This window comes from Pollachius pollachius (genome assembly GCF_949987615.1).
Source record: "Pollachius pollachius genome assembly, chromosome: 19".
Classification (NCBI taxonomy): domain Eukaryota; kingdom Metazoa; phylum Chordata; class Actinopteri; order Gadiformes; family Gadidae; genus Pollachius; species Pollachius pollachius.
In genome coordinates this window covers 4,000,436-4,023,555 of record NC_136952.1, presented here as the reverse complement: position 1 = coordinate 4,023,555, position 23,120 = coordinate 4,000,436, and the positions used below count along the sequence as shown (strand labels likewise).

Below are 23,120 nucleotides of genomic sequence, written 5' to 3'. Positions count from 1 at the left end.
AGAGATAGGGGAGAAAAGAGAATATATATATATATATATATATATATATATATATATATATATATATATATATTTATAGAGAGAGAGAGAGAGAGAGAGAGAGAGAGAGAGAGAGAGAGAATATGTTGCAGAGCAGAAAGCCTCAGAAGGCCTGATATTAGAACCTAATAATAGAAAAAAACTTTTAAAAAAAAAATACAAATACATGTACAAGAATTAAGGAAAATTTGACCAGAAGTTGAGTCAAACTTGAAAGAAAGTGTACCGTCATCCTTATCCAATGATCTTTCAAAAGAAGGAAAGAGGAGGCCAGTATGCCTATCTATTCTGTACTGGCAGCGGGCACTGGGAGCGAGCTGTGAGCCAGCTGTCAGATGGATCAGGAACACATCTCGATGGGAGGAGTTTCCTGCCCCAAGGGGAAGGTTGAGACGAGTATCTTCACCGTCTTTCCGAGGCGTGTGTCCGCGGCGCGTAAAAGCTGACGGTGACGTGCGGGATACGGGAGCAGGAGCATGGAGATGGGACCTTACCACGGCACGGGCACGGGAGGAAATGGCACTCACACCCCTCTGACCACTTGAGCAGGACAGGACAGCCACCAGTCTTCAGGTAAGCGGAGAACTTATTTTAAAATGCTCTGTTACCTATTTTGCGATATTCGTGAAACTTTTATAAGCTGAGAGTCCGGGATGGAGATAATGCACAGCTGAAATACACTCGAGTTATGTCAGACACTTTAGCTAATTAATGCACCAATTTCAGATTGTTTTCTTCAATATTTCTTATTGTTTTTATTTTAAATGTCATTGTTAATATTTTCAATGCTTGTTCATTTAAATGTTTCCCTTGTAGGAGCTTATAGGCCAAGACTCTAGAGGTTATCCACGTTACCGTGAGCGCGTTTGACAAACCGTCACCATGCCCATCCTGGAGAGAGACACGTCGAGGGACCCGGCGGAAAGTCAAGTAGGCTAAGAGAGTCTGTTTCATAATGTTGGCATTACAGAGGAAGTTTTTAAGCTAGTATATTTATTTGTTATACATTGTTGTCGGTTTAAAATCGCAGGTTATTTAATTGTGGTGAAAGCGGGATATTCCAAATGTGTCCTTCTCCACAAACGTTTTTTTTTCTATTACAATTTTCTACACCAAAATCCCATGTCCACGCTTGGTTTCCAGTCATCAATTTGAGTTATGGGGAGTGATATTATTGTATATAGGGATTTTCGTTAACCTCAGGTCGTGTCTCGGTTTGGTCCGGGACAGACGTCGCTCTCCGTGGTTCTGAAACAAGCGCGTCTGGAGCAGTTCTTCCACTCGCCGCTAGGGGCATTTTAAAATAAATTGCACTACTTCCTCACAGAAACAATTAGGCTGCAGAATTAAAGAAATCAGTAATTCATCGAATGTAGAAATACATTCTGCTCATGTTCAGCAGTTATTTGGAATAAATCGTGGGATATGTATAGTACTTTTAACCAGAAAGAAGGTTCTGCTCACATGTCTGTGAAATTAGAAAACAAAACTCCCTAAAAAAAAAAACTTCCAACTGGAGGTTTGCTGGATGAGGAAGAATCGATTAGCATCTTCGTTGTGTTGGAATGACTTTCAGGTCCCAAAGGGCTGGATTCTTCTTTTGAGATGCATCCTCAAGCCCTTTCAATGAATTATTAAATTATGTTCTAATAATAGGAGCATGAAAGCAAAAGTGTACGTTTGTGTTTGTGTGTGTGTATGTGTGTGTGTGTGTGTGTGTGTGTGTGTGTGTGTGTGTGTGTGTGTGTGTGTGTGTGTGTGTGTGTGTGTGTTACACCCCCGTTAGCCTTTTAACTAATGAGTCAATGTACTGAGACGGTGATGGCTGGTGATCGGTGATCCATGTCTCTCTCTCCCAGCATGCCTTGCCCAAGGTCCCTCTGCCCCCGCTGAAGCAAACCCTCGACATGTACCTGAAGTGCATGGAGCACCTGGTGGGAAAGGAGCAGTTCAGCAAAACCAAAACCATTGTGGAGAAGTTCGGGGCCCCCGGGGGGGCCGGCGAGACCCTGCAGAAGAAGCTTCTGGAACGGAGGGAAAGTACGACCAACTGGGTAAATAGTTCATTAATCATAATAATTATCAATTAAAGCTGCAAGCAGCATTTAACGGGTGCCAAGCCTAAAGCTGACCAATAAGACCCTGTCAGACCATTAAGACCCTGACAAAGACAATTAAAACCGTTTTTGTTTGCATACGGTTGACAACGCTGGAAAAGCCTCATCTTGGATCTGTTGATGGGCAAACAAAATTTCATGACCTTACGATCAAAGGTTGAGGAGTTATGGTTCTTTAAAGTTTTTAATTGATTACTTTAGCGCCCCCTATAATCGTATTTTGATGAACTTTAGCCTGTTTAACCTTGACCTATGCTTCTTTAAATACACCAAGTTTGGTGATGATTGACTCAAGTTAACCCCGCCTTTAGTCACCTAACATTGATTGGGCTAATTTGGACTTCCAGCCACCATTTTATTACAGGTTCTTCGACAAATATCTACAGGATTTCATGACTGTAGAAGAAAAAGGTCAGAAAATATGTCTGTCCAAAGTCTGCATTTTCAGTTAATTGATATAGCTTCCCCTATCACCCGAACTGGGTACAATTTGGAGAGGTTGCATTTTCAGTTAATTGTTTTACCACTCACTATAGCCCGATATGGATACAATTTGGATGGGTTCATCTTGACCCATGTGCCTTTGACCACCAAGTTTGATGATGATTGGTTTAAGTTAACCTTGCCCTTTGGCATTAAGTTAATTTTGGACGATTTTGAGCCTCTGGCGGCCATGTTGTTTTGTCAATCAACAAACATTTCGTCTATTAACTGTGGTGATTTAAGTCACAGCCCACGCCCATTTCGATGCCACGCCCTTATTGAAAATATGTGGACTTTATCTTGTTTGGAATTTGATTCTGAACAACTTTTGTATTGGACTCAAGATCCTAGGAGTCCTTTTTAGATCATATGTGCTAAAGGATTTTTGTCTAAGTCAAAAAACCTAGGATCCTTAGGGAATTGAGTGTTTTTAACAAAGTTCAAGATAGTCGTAAATCTATGTAAATAAAGTCATAGATTTTTGAGGCATATTTGATCACCATGAGGATATGCATGTGTGAACAAAGTTTCATGACTCTAAGTCAAAGCGGTTACGCGATATGTTTGTTCAAAGTTAGCATTTTTGGACTGTTGCTATAGCGCCACCTTTGGGCCAATCAGTGTAATATTTCCTCTATGTTAATCTTGAGTCAGCCTCTACAGCTGTAGTAAGTTTCATAAAAAGCGTGCCAGCGGTTTAGGCTGTGTAACTCGAACGTGGCGGAATAATAAAAATAATAAACACTAACAATAACAATAGGTTGCCTTCGCACTTTATGCTTGGCAACCTAATAACTTTGTATTCATATTTGTATGTGGTTTGCCCCGGATAATGACAGAGATAACTGGCAAAGACAAACTGAGGTGGACCGACGGAGAGGTAGACGGACGGACGGATAGACAAACAGACAGACAGACAGAACAATAGACAGAAAGACAGTCATAACAATCGATAGACAGACAGACTGACAGAAAGACCACTAAACAGACAGACAGAACAACAGACAGACAGACAAACCGACAGAGATACAGCTACAGGCTGATAATGTTCAGGATTTGGAACCGAGCGAAACAAATAAAACAAAAGCTATTGCAATGACTGATGAGTGTGACGTCACTGTGTCCTCCGTGGCTCCCACCAGCCACACCCTCATGTATTGGTTCCTCAAAGGTTGCTACCGCTCAGCGACATCCATCACAGCCCGAGTCCCCCCCGCCCTCCTTCGTCCTCTCACGAGTACCTCGCTGAAATGGCTTCTCAGGCCACCTCCTGCCAGTCTCAACTCTGAACGCAAAGTTTACCAAAGCAAGGGCTGATTCAGTCTCTCTCTCTCTCGCTCTCTCTCTCTCTCTCTCTCTCTCTATCTCTCTCGCTCTCTCTCTCTCTCGCTCTCTCTCTCGCACTCTCTCTCTCTCTCTCACTCTCGCGCTCTCTCTCTCTCTCTCTCGCGCGCTCTCGCTCTCTCTCTGTCTCTCTCTCTCTCTCTCTCTCTCTCCCGGTCTGTTCCTCTCTTGGTCTCTCTCTGTTTCTCTATGTTTCTGTCTCTCTCTCTCTCTCTCTCTCTCTCTCTCTCTCTCTTTCTCTCTCTCTCTCTCTCCCTCCCCTGTCTCTCTCTCTCCCTCCCAAACAGATTTATGACTACTGGCTCCAAGACATGTACCTAACCAACCGAGTGGCTCTGCCCGTGAACTCCAACCCTGCCATGGTCTTTCCCAAACAGGCCTTCCGAGATCGGAAAGACGCCCTCAGGTATCCTCAGTGCTATTCCAATATGTTCTGGAATCCTGGGATCTGTGAATGTGGTGCCTTTTTCTGTGCTTAACGTTCATTATCCAAATCAGTCAGCATAATCTAGCAAAATTGTCAATTCTGGTGTTATGAAGAACACCAATATGCATACAGATTATTTCCCAATGGCTTTGTTCCACTTCATCCTTTTATAAACCTGAATTCTGTCTCATACAATCATATTCAGATGCTCCTTCATGTTTACAAAGTATATTTTCTAGGGTTTAAGACAGTCCATTTCAGTCTCAGAAATATAATAGTACATGCCATCCTACCCAACATGTAAATTTCCCTGTAATAACAAAGGCAATGTGGGTGGTTTATGAAGCTCCAACATATCCTTTCCACAAACTTTGTTTGATAAAAACAAAGCCTTAAGCTATTGTTTATTCCCTCACAACTCTCTCCACGGAATCGAGTCCACGTTTTATTTTCACTCCTAAAAGGTTTATTACAGAAGTTATGCAGTTTATCGTACCTGGCATCTATAGGAGGAGAGGTTTCAAGGAGGCATTGCAACCCCAACTACATAGTTTAACCTTGGATATGGGAAGAAGAATCTTAGAGACATAATTGACCCTATCTTAGAGTATAATTGACCATGTCTAAGAGCTATAATGACCTTAGAGTATAATTTACCCTATCTTAGAGATATAATTTACCCTATCTTAGAGTACAATTTACCCTGTCTGAGAGATTAAAACGTGAATTGAAGGACGTCCAAATGTCTGAAGAGTTCTAGTGCTGGTGGAACGAGGGGTTTGTTGTCATAGATCAGAGCCCCCTGATATGTAGCATATCCCTGGCTGCAGATGTCTTCCCCTCTGCCTCTCATTCGATGATCTGTGGCCTCACCAGGTCGTTCTGCGGCCGCACCGGCCCCACCGGAGCATAGCAGCAGTCCTCCCAGCCCTGTTATTCACCATTAGCTTCTGTCAGTTCGCCGCACGCTAAGTGAGTGTTTCCAGAGCGCCACAGGCAGCTGGTGATACCCTGACAGCGCCACTTAGCGGGCTGGCAGTTACGGAGCAGTGGCTCTCTGCGTAGAGCGCTCCGGCGGACCATCGTTTACGGGGGGGAGGTGTCACGGCTGGGACCCTCCTCTCTATTGATCTGGGCCCGGGTGTAATGGGATGAGACAGATGACGCACAAACCAGGGTCTGACAGAGCTCTGGGTTTGTCTGCTCAGGCACGCCTCCTCCTCCTCCTCCTCCTCCTCCTCCTCCTCCTCGCGGACACACTCCTCGCTCACACACAGACACACTGCCGAACACACATTGATGCACGCGCGCGCGCTTACATACACACATGGATGTACTCAAACACACACACACACACACACATGGATGCATGCAAACACACACACACACACACATCCACACGCCCACACAGACACACACTCAAACACTAATATGCAGGCAAACATACACACAGACACACACACACGCTCAAACAGAAACTAAACTATACAAAAACGCTGTCCTCCGCAGCTCTGTAATTGACTCCAATGTGATTACTGCTGCGGCTCCTCCAACAGACAAGACCTTACGCAATCAGATCCACGTCCTCAGCAACCACAGACAGTTTACATGCTCCTGTTCAATGTTGCATTCAGCCATCCCCCCGTATGAGGTACAACGTATTTGAATGGTGCTGAAGGTTAGCACACGCCCTCTTTTCTGACTCTGTGCCCTTCTTTTGCCAGATTCGCTGCTCATCTCATCACGGGAGTGTTAGAGTACAAGTCTCTCATTGACACGTAAGTTTACCCCCCCGGCTCTCGGTACAGCCTGACTTCCTGTTCAGGTTCGGTACAGCTGCCGGCTTTTCTGCTCCTATTTCCTCTCCAGTCAACCGGTTTTCGTTGATGTGGCTTTTGGACACAAAATGCAATATAAAGATTTATTTATCGTACACAAGCCATGTTGATCCCACACATCACATGTTTATCCCCCTCTTGAAAGTGAAGGGAGGGAGAGAAGTTCAATCCATGTTTTTTTTGCTGCTCCACAGACGTACCAAGTTCAGCTTTTTCTCGGCTCAGAGGTCGCACCTCTGGGTTGTGCTCATGAGGAATATGTAGCTCAACTGGTAGAGCAAGGCATCGTCACTGTCAGATTCACACTGGGCCCAATCGCATGCGTATAATGTATGCATGCACACATCAGCATTGTCCAAACGGATGACACACTGGGAATGGCCAATTTTTTCTAAGACCGAAACTTGGGCGGCATTGGCTCAGGAGGTAGACCGGGTTGACTGCCTATCAGAAGATGGCCAGTTCATCCCCCTCTCCTTCTAGCTGAGTGTCGAGGTGTCAATGAGCAAGACACCTAACCCTAACTGCTTGATTGACTCCGCCGTCGGTGTGTGAATGTGTGTATGAATGAGGTGAATGTGAGGCAATAATTGTAAAGCGCTTTGAGTGGCCACTGGTTAGAACAGCGCAGTATAAATGCAGTCCATTTCCGATGTGCTGCATGTCTCTGATGTTCTGGTTGTACCGGCTCTCTCAGACAGGCGCTGGCCGTGGACTACGCCCGGGGCCAGCTGGCCGGCACCCCACTGTGCATGCAGCAGTACAGCCGCATGTTTACCTACTACCGCCGGCCGGGTCATACGACCGACACCCAGATTGAGAGCCCCGCCGCTGCCTCTGCCTCGGAGCCAGAGCACATCATCGTGGCGTGTAAAAACCAGGTGAAGGCTCAGAATGTGTGCACGTGACTCCTAGGGTCAGGGGTTCAAAAGCATCTGGAACATATAGAGTGTAATTTCTAAAAAGCATTACATGTCAACTATAGTATAAATATAAATGTTATAAGGAATAGTCGGATTTATTGGATAATACTGCATCCAATAAATCAGTTGGACCTTACAGAGGAAAAAACAGATAACAAAATCCGTGCTGATTAATTATCCCAATGAATGTTTCCCCGAACAACATCTTATGAAATGTGTTAATTATTCCTTCCCCTCCCTAGTTCTTTGTGTTGGATATAGTCTCCAACCTCAAGAGGCTGAACGAGATGGAAATCTTGTCCCAGCTTGAGAAGATCGTGTCCATGGCAGAGAGGTCTCAGGACAGTCTTCCCCCCTTCGGCCTCTTCACCTCCGACGGCAGGAAGGAATGGGCTCAAGCCAGGGACGAACTCATTAAAGGTCTCCACCATTACACAAAAATGTCCCACAATTGTTGTCCCACAAAACTGTTATAGATTATCATAATGATAATAAAAAAGCAATATTGTGCTCATTAATCACCCATGAAAATAAGGGTCAAGATGGGGTTGGCTTGGCTCAGGAGGTAGAGCGGGTCAACTTGTAACCGGGAGGTTGCTAGTTTGGTCCCCGGCTCGTGTTGAGGTGTCCTTGAGCAAGACTCCTCACCCTAACTGCTCTTGACAGGCCGGCTGTCACCTTGCATGGTTGACTCCGCTGTCTGTGTGTGAATGTGCAAATGAACCGTTGTAAATGGCTTTGGATAGATGCCTATCCATGTGTCCGCTAAATGCCCTACATTTAAATGTGAATCAACATGGGCAGTAGCTCGGACCACCGCTCCACAGCTAATCTCACGAGGACCTCCTGTCCCTCTGGTTCAGACCCGACCAACAGGGCGTCCCTGGCTCTGATGGAGAGCTGTGTGTGTGTGGTGTGTCTGGACGAGCCCACCAAGCTGGAGCCCAGCGACACCAACCGGGCCCTTCTACTGATCCACGGGGGGGGCCGCGACATGAACGGCGGCAACCGCTGGTACGACAAGTCCATGCAGGTAGGGCCAGCGATGAACCGTCAAACGAAAGAACGGAACAGAATAGGCCTTATTCGCATAGCGGCCATTTTGTTTCTAGACGCTAGCTGGGTGCCGCTTTGAACCAAAATGGAACCGAGATGGGGGAACTGAATGTGAAATGTTGAACTGTGCATTCAGTTCCCTCGACCCAACAAATGTTAAAAGCCAAGATGGCCGCCATCTGATTAAGGCCCTTAGAGCCGGGATGCTGGGACGCATTGTTCTGCTCTTACACAGATATATGCCCTCCCAGTATGTGGTAGGAATGGACGGTGTGTGCGGCGTGCTGTGTGAACACTCGCCCTTTGAGGGGATCGTGATGGTGCAGAGCTCAGAGTACCTTCTGAAATACATGTAAGTTCTGCACGCGTTGGAGAATGAAGAAAGTATGATTCCAGCAATGCAAAGATCGAAGTGTCCAAAATGTGTTGATGTGTCGTTTTATGTAGGACAAGGAGCCCCTCCAAGATGGCGAGGTCACTCAGCGTGACAGACCTTTCTCCACCGAGGAGGCTACCCTGGAAGTCCAATCCTCACATTCAGGCTCTCCTCTCAGGCTCTTCAGATAGACTCCAGAGGCAAGGAATACACTACCAAACAGACCTCACCCAACTCACATCAAGTACTACACTACTGAACAGACCTAACTCAACTAATCTCAAAGTGTACACTACAGAACAGACCTCACCCAACTCACATCAAGTACTACACCACTGAACAGACCTAACACAACTAATCTCAAGGAATACACTACTACACAGACCTCACCCAACTCACATCAAGTACTACACTACTGAACAGACCTAACCCAACTCATCTCAAGGAATACACTACAAAACAGACCTAACCCAACTCATCTCAAGTACTACACTACTGAACAGACCTAACTCAACTAATCTCAAGTACTACACTACTGAACAGACCTAACCCAACTCATCTCACGAAATACACTACAAAACAGACCTCAGACATGTAGAAATTATAAAGCACCACAAAAAGAATTCACTAAACGGAAAACCCAACAAAACAAAAACAAGCTGCACATTCACCATGACTTATGGCGATACACAATATTATATCTTTTCCAACCTCTTTTTTATCGCTCCAGGCTAGTCGCTAACCTTGATATGGACGGCTACAAGTTCAAATTCTACGGGAAAGAATTCATCAAGAAGCAGAGGATGAGTCCAGACGCGTACATACAGGTGGCGTTACAACTGGCCTTCTACAGGTAAAAACACACCGTCACACAAAGACTGTACTCCTCAAGGTGCCCTCAAAGGGTTGGCTTAGTTCGGGAGGTAGAGCGGGTTGACTGGCAACCGGAAGGTTGCTGTGTTGAGGTGTCCCTGAGTAAGACACCTAACCCTAACTGTTCCCAACGTCGCCTTGCATGGTTGACTCCGCCGTCGGTGGGTGAATGTGTGCATTAACCGACGTAAGTCGCTTTGGATAAAAGCTTCTGCTAAATGCCGCAAATGTACATCATTAATCAGGGTGAAGTTAACAGGCTTTGTGGTCTTTTCAGATGCAACGGCCGCCTCGTCTCCACCTACGAGAGCGCCTCTATCCGCCGCTTCCAGGAGGGCCGTGTGGACAACATCCGCTCAGCCACCCCCGAGGCACTGGCCTTCGTGAAGTCCATGACGGATGAAAAGCCGGCTCTCAGTGTGAGTCACTGTTCTCCCTTTGGCCTTAATGACAGAGCCTCACTCCCGTCTTACCATTTGCCGTGTCTGCCTAAATGAATCAGCCACCTCCTCCCCGAACCTTTGGCGATTGAAAACGAGCATGGGTCCCCATTAGCAGAACAGTTGGCTTTTCAGCGGGTTTTTACGCCTGGAGTACACAGCATCTCTTCAAAGGCGCTCCGCGCTGATGCGTTCGGTTTGTTTATCCTTTTGTCCTCTGACTTGTTTCAGGATTCGGAAAGGATGAAAAGACTGAGGGATGCCATAAAGGCCCAGACTGACTACACGATTGCAGTGAGTGAGCTCCGTTAGATAATGTTAGTTTTCTATGACTTCAATAACATGACATCGTATCACACAGCTAACAGTTCAGCCTCAATTGTTTGCTTGGAAGGCCATCACAGGGATGGCCATAGACAATCATCTCCTGGGGCTTCGTGAGATGGCCAAGGAACTCAAGATGGAGCTCCCAGATATCTTCTCTGATGAGACGTACCAGGCCAGCAACCAGTTCATCCTCTCCACCAGTCAGGTGACTTGCTGATCATATTTGTATGTTTTTAGTTGTGTGTGTGTTGGGGGGGGGGGGATTCTTGTCAAGTTGTTCCCAGGGCTATGACATTTTACAAATCTAAGAAAATAAAATAAAATGAAGTTGCAAGATGTTGGCACCCAGCACAATCAAACAAAGTACCACTGCTTGCCCTGCGCAAGTGCAACACAAAACACTCCCAGGAAAATAAAATGCACATTAAGCAGCTGGCACATGCCTAAAGTCCAACCATCCAGGATAAGCCAGCCTGCCCCTCTATCATCCTCAGGTCTTTTCATAGTTGCCGGTTGAAGTTCTGGTCATGCCCAAAGGACACTATCCAAGAACACATGCTGTGTCCACCAATGTTTTCTTGCGTCGCAGCTTGTTAGATCTTGGTTAGAGATCCTCTGGTCTTTCCCCCATTCCCTAAACCCTAACGAACGCTGTGACCTCCACCCCTCCCTCCCAGGTCTCCACCGTGATGGAGATGTTCTGCTGCTACGGCCCCGTGGTGCCCAATGGCTACGGGGCCTGTTACAACCCTCAGGCCAACCACATCGTCTTCTGCGTGTCCAGCTTCCGGGAGAGCACCGAGACCTGCTCGGCGGTGTTCACCAAGGCACTGGAGCAGGGTCTGCTGGAGATCAGGGACCTGTGCCATAGAAGTGCTGCTGCCGCCGCCGCCGCTGCCCCCACCAACGCCACCTCCCCGGGGTCCAGGGGGTCGGGAGGCAGCCCGGCCACCGGCCAGGGGGGCAAAGCCTCAGGGAAATGAGCGTAGTGAGAGTGGTCCCTCGAGATTGACCCGTTTGTTTTTAAATGCTCCAGCTTACAGGGCTGGATTTTAGGGTAGGCCCGTTTTGAGGGACTCGATCCAGAAATCCAGAACTGGATCAAAGGTACTTCGACCAATCACGACACAGTGTTCATGAAAGCACATTCCCTCCCGGTAATATAACCGAGGCAAGTGGCTTTAATGCATAGCCTGAGATAGTTTTGTGATTGATCGAGATAGTGACCTAAAGTCCAGACGTGTGGACTGGAACATTTAAAGAAATCCTGCTGCCACTCGTCTGTAGACACTGCCCTGACCGGTGCTCCGCTCCTCTCAGCAATCCTAGCCGTAGTTTTAGACTCATCAGTGTGGTCGTGTGCGTATCATCGGTGCAATCATGTGTGATGAACACATAACCTCAAAGGGGAAAATGCAAAGCCTTAAAAATCTCAAATTATATATAAAGAGATATATATATATGTTATTTATGTGTACATGAAAAGTATAATTACATTGTATGTAGAGCTAGGTGGACCTAGGTAGACCAAGGTAGATCTATAGGGGCTTCACACTGCTCTCTCCTTAGCCCCAGCTAGGCTAACGTTAGCGCCAAGGCTAAGATAGCCCATGGCTTACTTCACCCACGTTTCTGCTGGCTCAGAGGTAAGTGCCCTGGTTTCGATTGATACCGATTTCGGATCGGTGTTTTAAGCTATTTTTTGGAGTTAGCGGCGAAAGCCTAGAAATTATTTTTACCATTGTGTGAAAGCCCCAATGTAGACCTCTGTAGATCTTGGTGGATCTAGGTGGATCTAGGCCAATCTAGGTGGATCTAGGTGGACCTAGGAGGATCTAGAAGGATCTAGGAGGATAGGTAGACCTAGGTGGTTCTAGGTACACCTAGGTGGATCTTGGTGGATCTAAGTAGATCCAGGCAGATCTATGTAGACCTAGGTAGATCTGGGTACACCTAGGTGGATGTAGGTAGATCTAGGTGGCTCTAGCTAGATCTAGGTAGATCTAGGTGGTTCTAGGTGGACCTTGGTGGATCTAGATGGATCTAGGTAGATCTATGTAGACCTAGGTGGTGCTAGGTGGATCTAGGTAGTCCTAGACGGATCTAGGACGGACATTTTGTCCAGGGCTGATCTGGCAAAGCCCGGCAGACTGGGCCCCCACTGCCTAGCTGCTGCCGTTAGGAATCTAAAGCCATGGCTGCTTTCTAACCACTGATGCTGATTCCACGGTCACCGCCTCCGCCAGGGGAGGGAATGAGCCCAGCTATATCGGTGTGTACGCTGTCTGTGACACGGGTTAAAGTGTTTTTGTCTATTCCATATTCCATATGCAATATATATATATATATGGATGTATCTATGCATATTTGTCACGTGTCAAATGTGTCGTCATGCAGTGTTCTGCTCCGTGTTGTTGACTGATGTGTTGGTTTAGGCTGGATAGAGGTAGCCTCTGTTTCTATAGAAATGTGGATGTTATGGTAGCCGTTATTCCACTGTTACAGCTTCTACACATCCAGGGTGGGCGTTCAGGCAGACTGAGGGGTGGCGGGGTAAACTATGAGGGGGTCGGGTCTGCAAACGGCCACCGATGGGTTTAGTTAGAAAAGAATGATTCAGAATAGATTACCTATCCTATGTAAATGTACATTCAATCACGCGGGGTATGTTGCGATATTATATGTATTTTTCTCTAAATGAATATCCTGTAATCCGAGCAATAGTGTACATTAGGAACAGTATTCGTTTTATGTCAGAATACAGTGGGGGGGCTGGGAGAGGCAAACCACTGTGTCTTTGCTTTACTGTGGATTCACACTAGTGTGTGTCACACTTAGAGGTAGAGTTCAAATAGTAATTCAATAAGTATATTATATTTTTTACTGTGGATGCGTGTAATAATTACACCGCTTATATAACAAGGGTATATTTGCAATTTAAAAAACAATCTATTAGATCCATGCATGCCATGGTGGGTGAAGACATTGAATTGAATTTGTGTTGATCTGTATTTTTTATATAAAAATATGTGTTATACTCTGTGAAACAGTTATCTGTGATAACGTCATGCATGCTGCTTTGGCCAGCCCAGATCTCCGTTCATGTGGTGTCGTTCCTGGCTATTGGCGATACAGGAGGCAGGACACAGGCCCTAACGTGGTCAGATCACGCTTTAGTTTCGTGATGTAGACGTAGAGAATGTGAAAGTGTGAGGGCGACTAGAAAGTTAATGTTAAAACAGATTTAGGATCTATATTATAGGGGCAACACTGGGAAATATCCAAAAGCCTTGCCTTAAATGTAACAGATGTATTTATCTTTAAATACATTATTTATTAAATATATAACTGGAACTGAGCCCAAGAGAAGATGCTCATCTCGAACACTGTGATGCTTTGTGAAGTTTGTCCTTCACCTCTCTGTGTGATGCATAATAATGCAGAATATGAATGTACTCATTCTGTTTGTCAGAAGCTGTCCCTCTTGTAAACATGGTCCAGTGAGAAGCTGTGTGGTATTATGATCATGATGCAGTTATGAATGCTTCGTAAACTGACCTCAATATGCTTAGCATGACGAAAAAATAGGAAAATATTCCATTTATTTTTTTAGGCTGAAAGTTTATTTTTATCCACATAAATTATATCATCTAATTCTACTTGCTGTTTAGTTTATCTGTTTGTCTGAAGAGTCACATGTTGTAATGTACTGTCATAATGGATATAAATGAAATAAAACGGCAACAATCAGACTTTGTTTTTTGTCTTTTTGTCTATTTTTCAATCATGCATTTTAAATAATGCTGGAACATGATGGAACGATGGAACAGACTGCGTCAAATGATAACTCAAATGTTGGAGAAGCAGAGAGACCAGATTGCATGTTTTAAAAGACATCAACAGATAAACCAAATGTCGTTTTCAATTAATCAACAACCCAAATGTACTCAAACTGTGCAACATTATAGTGCTTAGTGTGACGTAGTCAAGCCCCAAAGACAAACACTGGTGTCATCACGCACAACGATGGTACGGCCAACCTTATTCTCAATAGGCTGTCTGGACAGCGGCCGCTGGAAAGGACTCCACAGATGGACACTTTGGTCACGTTGGTTACAGGACGTCTTTAGGGACAGACCCAAACTCTCCTCCCCACTGGAACCGAGGCCAGCGCGCCCAACACTTGTCCCCCCCTCCCCCAAAAACCCTCCCTCAGCCAGCACTCAACCAATCAGCAAACCTCTTTGTGAAAGACTAAACTCCCGCCAAACCTTTTCACAGCTGGCCCAAACGGCAAACTGTTTCCAGGTGCTTCTGTTTAACTCGGCCAGACCTGGGGCCTGAGAAGCAGCGGTTGACAGGCCCGCCACCCTTGATGGATGGCTGTGAGCCAACCTGCCGATGGACGACGGGAGGACATCAGCGCTAACAGGAGAGAGAGAGAGAGAGAGAGGGGGGGGGAGAGAGAGACAGAGAGAGAGAGAGAGAGAGAGAGAGAGCAAGAGAGGAAAAATCTAGCTAACCTCACCTCGGTCTAGCTCAGTAGCAAGCGATGTATATTTGAATAAAAACTGACACAACTAACTGAAGGTCCCTCGACTCCGTCTTCGACTCAGACTGGATTCCAACGTGACGCTGACAAAGGATGGCTCCTTGTTGAGCCTGGTGTCTGCCTGTCAGTGACAGCAAGTAACAAGAAATGCTTGGTTCTACGGTTAAATAAAAGACAATCTTTGCAAAGTATACTATAGGAAACCACTAATTTGGGTAAAACGTAATCGATTTCAGCGGGGTAGGTACATCTCTGTTCACATAAATGATTATAAATGAAAATGTTCATTTTCATTGGGATATCAACCCATCAGATAATGCAGCTGGGGTTAATGTCTAGTGGATACTGGGGTCTACTGATCAGAGGACAGTCGATAGTAATACTGGGTTTGATACTAATCAATGACACAGTAGGACTTGTAGCAGCAGCACACAGCAGACCACCCACACAAAATACGTTCCACTCATCGCAAATCCTCTTCTTAATCATCCGCTCTAATTGAACATCATCTAATGCTTAAGGAAGTGACAGGTAAGCCTACACCACAAGCGTCTGAAGTCGCTCCGCAACCAATTAGTGTCAGTGAGGCTTGTCTCCATAGTGCCCCTCTACAGACTTTATAGGCTGATGTGACAGAGAAGGACCATACAGCGGTGCCGCAGCCCGCTTTGAAACCGAAATTGAGCTTTTTCCTCCAAAAACGGATGAGCAAAATACACATCTGCTGTCTGGATTTCAGGTATTGAAACACTGACATTTTAAAGGAAATTCAGAAAAAATCCCCATTCACCGTCATTCTTAAAATCTTTCAATTAAGGCAGGGGCCTGTAGCCGTCTGGTCGCCCCTTGGAAAGGGATTCTGATAATGACCCTTCTGGCATTCATGAGAGAAGTGCTCCCAGGGAAGAAGTTCCACTTCACACGCCATCTTAGAACCTAATTGGCCAAGAAGCAGGGCCCCATTAACGAATAGCTGGCAATATGGTGGTTTATACCCAGCGCAGAGGGCTGGGCTATCCCTTCAAACATTTTCAAATAAAAAAGTTATGTTATATTAAAAAAAAAATGGAAACGGATTGGTATGACAGCACCTCTTACGCACTTTTAAATACCGATATTTAAAAATAACGAGCCCTGGTTAAATTGACAGCTGAAATCAATTGATGGCTATTCATGGCGACGGTAATGGCAGAGCATTCACGGAAGCTGAGGACCATTATGAGATGATAGACGAAGATACGATAGATGAAGTCTGGATATTTACAAGCGGCTGCTTTTTTATATTAATTGCCCTGAAGTAATATATTAATACTCATAGGCACTGCTGCTGTTCTTCTCCACTCATCAATAAACATCTGCTCATCGCGGATCCGCACATGAAACACAAGGGCAAGAAACCGAGGTTCGCTGTGGAGAGAAATCACGCAGTAATTGCGTACAGCTGCGACGGAGCGGCGCGCTTAAAAACACTTTCCCCGCACCCAGCCGCCGCCTCCTCTGCGGTTTTGACAGGTTTTAATGAGGGCTGAGCACGGCGACAAGTTGGCACCTACTCATCTCCGAGCGCGCACCGCCGCCCGACTCCAATTTCTTTTCTCGTTTTATTACTCCTCGCACGGGGCAGGCGTTCGTCCTGCCGAGGTGTACGCCGTCGATAATCCATCCGCGCTACTGTAACCGCGGAGTCTAAGCGGTGTTGGCAACGCGTGATTCATTCTTGTTATTGGGGAGGGGAGTGGGGATCGATAACCAATTGGGAGATGACTTGTGGTCGGACTCTACGTCGCCAGGCCTGGTGGAGAAGTGCAGTGTAAATCTTGAGGTGGTGGTGGAGGATGTAGTGGTAGTGGTGGTGGTGGTGGTGGTGGTGCCAGGCGTGGGCTGCCTGTGGCCCAGCACCGCAGAGTGATTTATGCCTTCGTGCTGGGATGGGGGCTGCGGGAGCGTCCGGGCCTCTTGTCAGGGGGAGGGGGGGGGGGGGGGTGCTAATTGAAGTGGTCACACGGCGCTCCTGTCTCTGCGTGTGCGTGTGCGTGTGCGTGTGTGGTCGAGGACGTGGTCCCTGCTGGCCGCAGGGCTCCGTGCGTCACTGGCGGAGAGGGGGGTCTGTCTGCAACACGCAGTCTGATCCACCCACAGTCCCGAGCAAGGAAGTTATGTCACAGAACTTGAGAGTTGCGATGCACGCAATATCGTCAGAGCTTAAGAAAGACAAGCGCAGAGGAGTGAAACACAGAGCATGGTACATTTGTATATGGTACATATGTTTTGAGCACTTTGGGATAGTTTGAGGAAAAGTGCGGTAGAAAGTGCGCTGTATTTCTTGTTTTAGTATTACATGTCGTTCAACTCAATTATATTTCCACCTGCTTAATTATGGCCAACACTTGGTCGAGTCCCTTTGTGTGACTAGTGGGTGTTCAGACCCCGCCCTGGTTGATTATTAGTGTGACCAGCGGGGGACGTGGGGCCCTCCTCGTGTGTGTAGGACTGATGAGGTCAGAGTAGAGCTCAGGGGGGCGGGACTGTGTGAAGGACAAGTGGTGCTCTGCCTGCTGATTGGTTGGTTTGTGTGTGGAGAGGGGCACAAACAACACAACTCGAATGGCTGCTATGCAAAAGGTCTCCGGCTCAGACCAGCTCATCATCACCCTCTTCAACGTGCCCCCACCCTCCCCCCCCCTAACACTCCCAAAGAGAAGGAGGAGCAGAAATGAGACAAAAGGAGGCAAGAGGAAAAAGTCACGCGAAGAAGTTCGAGAGTAACCTCTTGTGTCAGGCTGGGCGTTCTTCTGGCCCGGAGTCGGCCGTCCACAGGAAGATTTCCAGAGAACAGACAACCGCTCCAACGCTCCGCTCCACATCGCTGTCCCAAACGTGGCGTGCCGAGACGAGGAGCAAAGACCCGCTTTGAACGAGAGCCGAACGTAACGTGACTCCGAGAGGACAGCAGAGAGAGACAGAGGAACACACAGAGAGAGAGAGACACGCAGACAGACAGCCAGATAGACAGAGACAGAGATGTGGGGGTATGTATATAAGAGGCAGGGGCTCACCCATCCCCCTCCCCCAGGCCTCGTCTGTTCCGCGGCGGAACCGTGACACGTCACACGCAAACACGGATCTGTGGCGAGGCCGCGAGCCCCGAAGGACGTCCCGCCAGGAGAGTGACAGGATAAGTGAAAACATTCAACACGCGCCCGCATAACGACGCTGGGTTTAATAATGGAGGAGGAGGAGGAGGAGGAGGGGGCTATAGCGTGTGAACATTAATGCAAACGATGCATACAGTTCATGCTTTCTGCTGAGGCGCCTCTTCCATCGGACCCCAGAGATTTGTCCTGATGTCAGGCCAGATGTGAGCTGGGGGGGGGGTGTTGGAGGAAAGAGAAGAGGAAGAGTAATAAGGGGGCATTTTATTATTGTGCTCCCGAGAGAGAGAGAGAGAGAGAGAGAGAGAGAGAGAGAGCGCATCAGTCTCCAGTTAGACCTCAAGACTCGCCATGGAGCGCTGTGGCTCGCTCGCCCTCTTTCTCGGCCAATTACAGTGCCCCGTAAAGAGAGAGCGAGAGAGTGCCCAACCGGCCAACTCTCTCATGCACACACAAACACAATACAAAAACGAGAGGTGAATGTCTGTGGTTTGTAACTTTAGAAATATATGGCTTGCCTGTTTTGCTTTTGGTCCAACCTTTTTGAGTTTGAAGCTGTGGACCAGGACATGAACTACATAATGAGAGCCACCTTTGCCATTTATTTTACCAACCATGTTACCAAGGAGTATCTAGTTAACATTGACTTATAGCTTTTCTTCTGTATTTAGGCCAGAACCGAATGAGGTAAGTATTGATCGATGTAACAAACCCCCCACTGTTGGTCTGTAAACCAATAAAATCTAAAAAACGTTTTTCAAATGTGTGTTTTTCTCTCCTAGAATCGAACTTAGAACCTAATTTACTTTTAAAACAAACGTGGAAAAATAGGAATAATTTCCTTTTAATTCAACACATCACTTTAAGCACACCCACAAAACCCGTCTCTAAACCTCTGGCTCAGGTGTCCAGAGCTGCGTCTCTCCGGGGGTCTCAGTGTCCCCCGTCCCTGGGAGCAGTGCGGCTCTCTCCACCAGGGGCCAGCCGCTGTAACCGCGACAGGAGGGCTGTTAAGGTAACGGATCGTCTTAAGGAGTGCCTGGGGGCTGCAGGCCGGCGGCGAACGAGGAGCCGCATCATCATCCGCACGGCGGCGGGGAAGGAGGAGGAGCGTCCTCTGAATCACCCCGTTACCACGGTGAGCACAGCGCCGCTAACCCCCCCCCAGGGGGCCGTGGCGACTGGGCGTTTGGGTAATTGAACAGCGGGGCGCCACAAAGAGGGTCGATCGGTTAAAGACGTGCAGACACACTGGAGGGAGACGGGGGGGACGCGATGTCAGCTCCTTCTCTCTCTCATTCTCCTTAGTCCGTTGTCTGCAGTCCTTGTTTTGTAATGTCCCGCCAAAATGACTGGTTTGGTCTGTGTGTCTGGCTGGTTCTGGATAAAACTATTGGTTCATTGGACTGGTGTACTGAGTCTCTCTGACTGGAGACTGAAGGATTCTGTCAAAGTGCGCGATACGTCCGCCCGGGCTGGCTGGTGTTGGAGCGATGTAGCGATGACATCATCCTGTGTGTGTGTGTGTTTGTGTGTGTGTGTGTGTGTGTGTGTGTGTGTGTGTGTGTGTGTGTGTGTGTGTGTGTGATGGTGGTGACAGGCCTGTCGTGGTATACGGAGTTTACACGGGCCCTAAGACAGATGGCCCCTGTGGGTGCTTTGTGGCCCCTGGGAGTGAACTTGTCAGGAGAGAAGAAAGAAGGAGGAGAAAAACGATCCGATCCAGTCCCGAGCCGCGCCTCGACCGGGCCGTGTTGCTGTGTTCATCATGTTCTGAGCAGCAAACAGGGCCAGGCTCAGACATACAGTATCTCCTGAGCGGGAGGAAATCGACACTCAACAGTCTGACAAACCTTCCAAACGGCCACAGTATGGTACATCAATCCTGATCCTCAACGCCAAACGATTTGATAGTAAAAATCTAAAAGAACTGGTAAAGATGCTGTAACGGATATTTATTTGACCAAATAAGTGTTTAAAAGCTCTATATTCTGCCGGCCATCACTGACACAGTGATTGGTCGGTAGCAAGGCTCTCTCCTTCCCTCTGCTCCGCATTCAACAGAACTTTTTTATTTTCAAGCGAACAGCTTGAACGTCCCTTGACCGGACATTTTCCAAGAAATGGAGAGGCTCTGGGAGATTCTACCGACACCATGAACAATTACACAACACTAAGAACACAAGCAGACAACACTAAGAACACAGAACAATCAGACAACGCTAAGAACACACAACAATCAAACAACGCTAAGAACACACAACACTAAGAACACACAGCAATCACACAACACCACGAACACACAGCAATCACACAACACCAAGAACAGAGAAAAATCGCACACCAAGAACACGACAGCCACCACTTGACAAGGCTTGGACTGGAGGCAGTGGGGGGGGAAGTGGGAGATGCAAAGGAGGTTGCGTGGGGGGGGGGGGGGGGGGGGAATGAGGGGGGGGAAGTGAGGGGAAGTGAGATGAGGAGTGGTAGGTGGATGGTGGATGGTGGGGGGCTGGGGTCAGCTAAGCGGGAGTGGGCTGCCAGCCCGCTCCACTCTCTGGGTGACAGCTCTGTAATGACCCAGCTCACCGGGCGCCTGGGGGTCCACTCTGCCAACGCCGCTCTGATAAGCCCCCGACAAACACACGCGCACATGCCTGCACACACACACACACACACACACACACACACGCGCGCACACACATGCGATGGTGCGTGGGCACCCAGACATATCTGTATGCATGCGCACACATGGACTCACACTTACACGTTCACACATATACACACAAACGCACCCAGACATGTCTATATGCACACACACACACACACACACACACAGTACAGGTTTGCACATGAGTGGGCACCCAGACATGTCTATATGCACACGCACACACACACAGAGGTGTACAACACACACACACACACACACACATACATACAGTACAGGTTCACACACACACACACACACACACACATACATTCAAACCTGCTGCACGTCATAGCCCTTTGGTGCTGACGTCCCACCCGGTTCCTGTCTCCCCCCCCTGATTGCTGCCCAAACGTCACAAACAGAATGGAAACGACTTCTAAGTCCTCGTGCAAGTAGCACTACTTTCACTAGTCGTCGGTGGAAGTTTAATCTGCTCTGAAAGAGACTCAGACCGGTGACGTCCCAAGTTTGAAAAGTACGACTGCTGCCCTTTTGTTTTTTCCCCCCTGCTCTAATCAGCAGCCCCCTGCCATGTGCTGGGTGCATAATCACGTTCCGAGATGATCAAGGCCCCTGCATTCGGCGAAAAGGTCTGCTTTGAAAAATATGTGCGAGAAACATCTGTCCTGGGCAGCTGTGCAGCCCCGCGGAGACGGGCCTCCATCTGAACTGATGACGCAGGGCAGCGAGTTGACACGGAGGAGATCAGCAGGCGACGGCCATGCAGGGAGAAACAAGCAGGTCCCTACTACGGAGCCCTGGGGGACCCCTTAATGACGGCCATGACAGACAACAGACACATCATGAAATATAGAAGGATGGATTCCGTATTCCGCGCGTGTGTAATAAGTCCCCTGTCATACTTTGAAATCCCTGCCAAAGGAACAGGAAGAGATCCTTTTTTCCGGGTGGATGTTGGCTTGGTGCGGACAGATGGCATTATGCATCCCCAGGAAGGAGCAACAAGTGTGCAATTAACTGGCTGAGGCGACTTCAGATCCGCTCGGAGGAGCTCTGGAGACGGTGTAGCCGAACTCACTGGCGTGTCCCGCTCAACCCACCGCGGTGAGGCTGACCTCTGGGTCATAACGTGCCCTGGCAACCACACAAACGCGGTGCAAGAATGATGCGTTAATGGATCATTTGCCTGGGTTAATTGTCAAAAACTGCCAAGTGGTTTACCTTTGTGGTAAAAAGTGAATCTTAAGATAATGATAGTACGTGAGGCTAGGTGTTGAGTATAAATAGCCCATCCAGTTTTTATTGGTAATAAAGTAATGGTCTGCAAATAAAGTGACACAATGAAGCACTTAATTATTATTTATAATGATGATTACTGACAAGAACACAGAACCATGTTCGAAAACCCATTTAAGGGTTTTTATGTTGTTACATTACATGTCTAAACCTGCGGCGATGTTTATGGCAGTGATAATCCGGTTCTTCCCCTGTCCCTATGGATAACACGTTCAGTGTCTCCACAGCCTAAAGGCAGCACTTGGTTTGAACAGTAATAAATAAAAGGCTGCGGTCCATATTTCATCCGGCCTGCCTGGGTACACATCACAAGACAGGCCCGTGATGGATTGGCAATCTGATCTCAAGTCCAGAAAGAAAAAATACTTCAATCACTCGATCCTTGACCTCTGTGAGCGACCGGTCGGTTTGGTTAAAGGCACACCTCATTTATTTTCCCTTTCAGATGAATTGCGGAAGGGAACACTTAAACTAAAGATGGCCGTCGAAGCCTGTCAGCGATAAAGAATGGTTCTCACACTCGGATATCCACTCCACCTCCTCCTCTTCCAACATCCAGCTTCTTGTGTTTCACAGACTCAAGGCTATTTGACAGGAACAAATAGAAGAGAAGCCGGTTTGAGCCGCGTCGAGAGGAACAGCCCAGAGACCAGGAACTATCTCAAGACGCACACACTCAGAGTACTGAGGACAAATACCACTCCTGCACAGACAGCACACACAGGGGAAACTGGAAACGTTTAGGGTTGTGTGAGCAGAGGATAACATAGCTTCTTTCCTTGTTTTGTACCATAAGCAGTCTCTCCCAAAAACATGAGCAGGATCATGAATACAACTGTTTTCTAAAGTATGTACCGTGAGATACGGCTGGTAACCCAGGATTGCAAAAACAATCCCACAATGCATTACGGGAGACTTGTATGCAAAGCTCGTCTAAATTCACGTTTAGCACTACCCTTGCATCAAAAAATACAATACTAAATATTAATTTAACAATGGTGAGCAGGTGAACAATATATTGATATAAATGTACAAATATTTTTTTAATATCATGGAAATTAGAGAGCTTAAATATGATGTGGATTTGCAATTGTTACTTCTTTGCCTAAAATCGTGTTAATTTGCAGATGAGCGATAACAGGATAGTGTGATTGTGGCTGTGCTTGAGAGTGTAATAATGCATTAAGCAATAATGGAGTCATTTCC

The 23,120-nt window shown here is 47.2% G+C and overlaps 1 protein-coding gene across 1 annotated transcript; it reads left to right on the top strand.

Moving 5' to 3' along the window:
• Positions 1 to 921: 921 nt before the first annotated feature.
• On the top strand, positions 922 to 11,226 carry chatb (choline O-acetyltransferase b; the record flags this gene model as incomplete). Its single annotated transcript, XM_079756751.1, has 14 exons — positions 922 to 969; positions 1,899 to 2,093; positions 4,271 to 4,389; positions 6,135 to 6,188; positions 6,946 to 7,129; positions 7,414 to 7,591; positions 8,035 to 8,204; positions 8,479 to 8,579; positions 8,675 to 8,803; positions 9,334 to 9,456; positions 9,754 to 9,895; positions 10,148 to 10,210; positions 10,311 to 10,448; positions 10,921 to 11,226. 14 exons carry the CDS (start codon positions 922 to 924, stop codon positions 11,224 to 11,226), a joined length of 1,950 nt encoding a protein of 649 aa, XP_079612877.1.
• Positions 11,227 to 23,120: the final 11,894 nt, after the last annotated feature.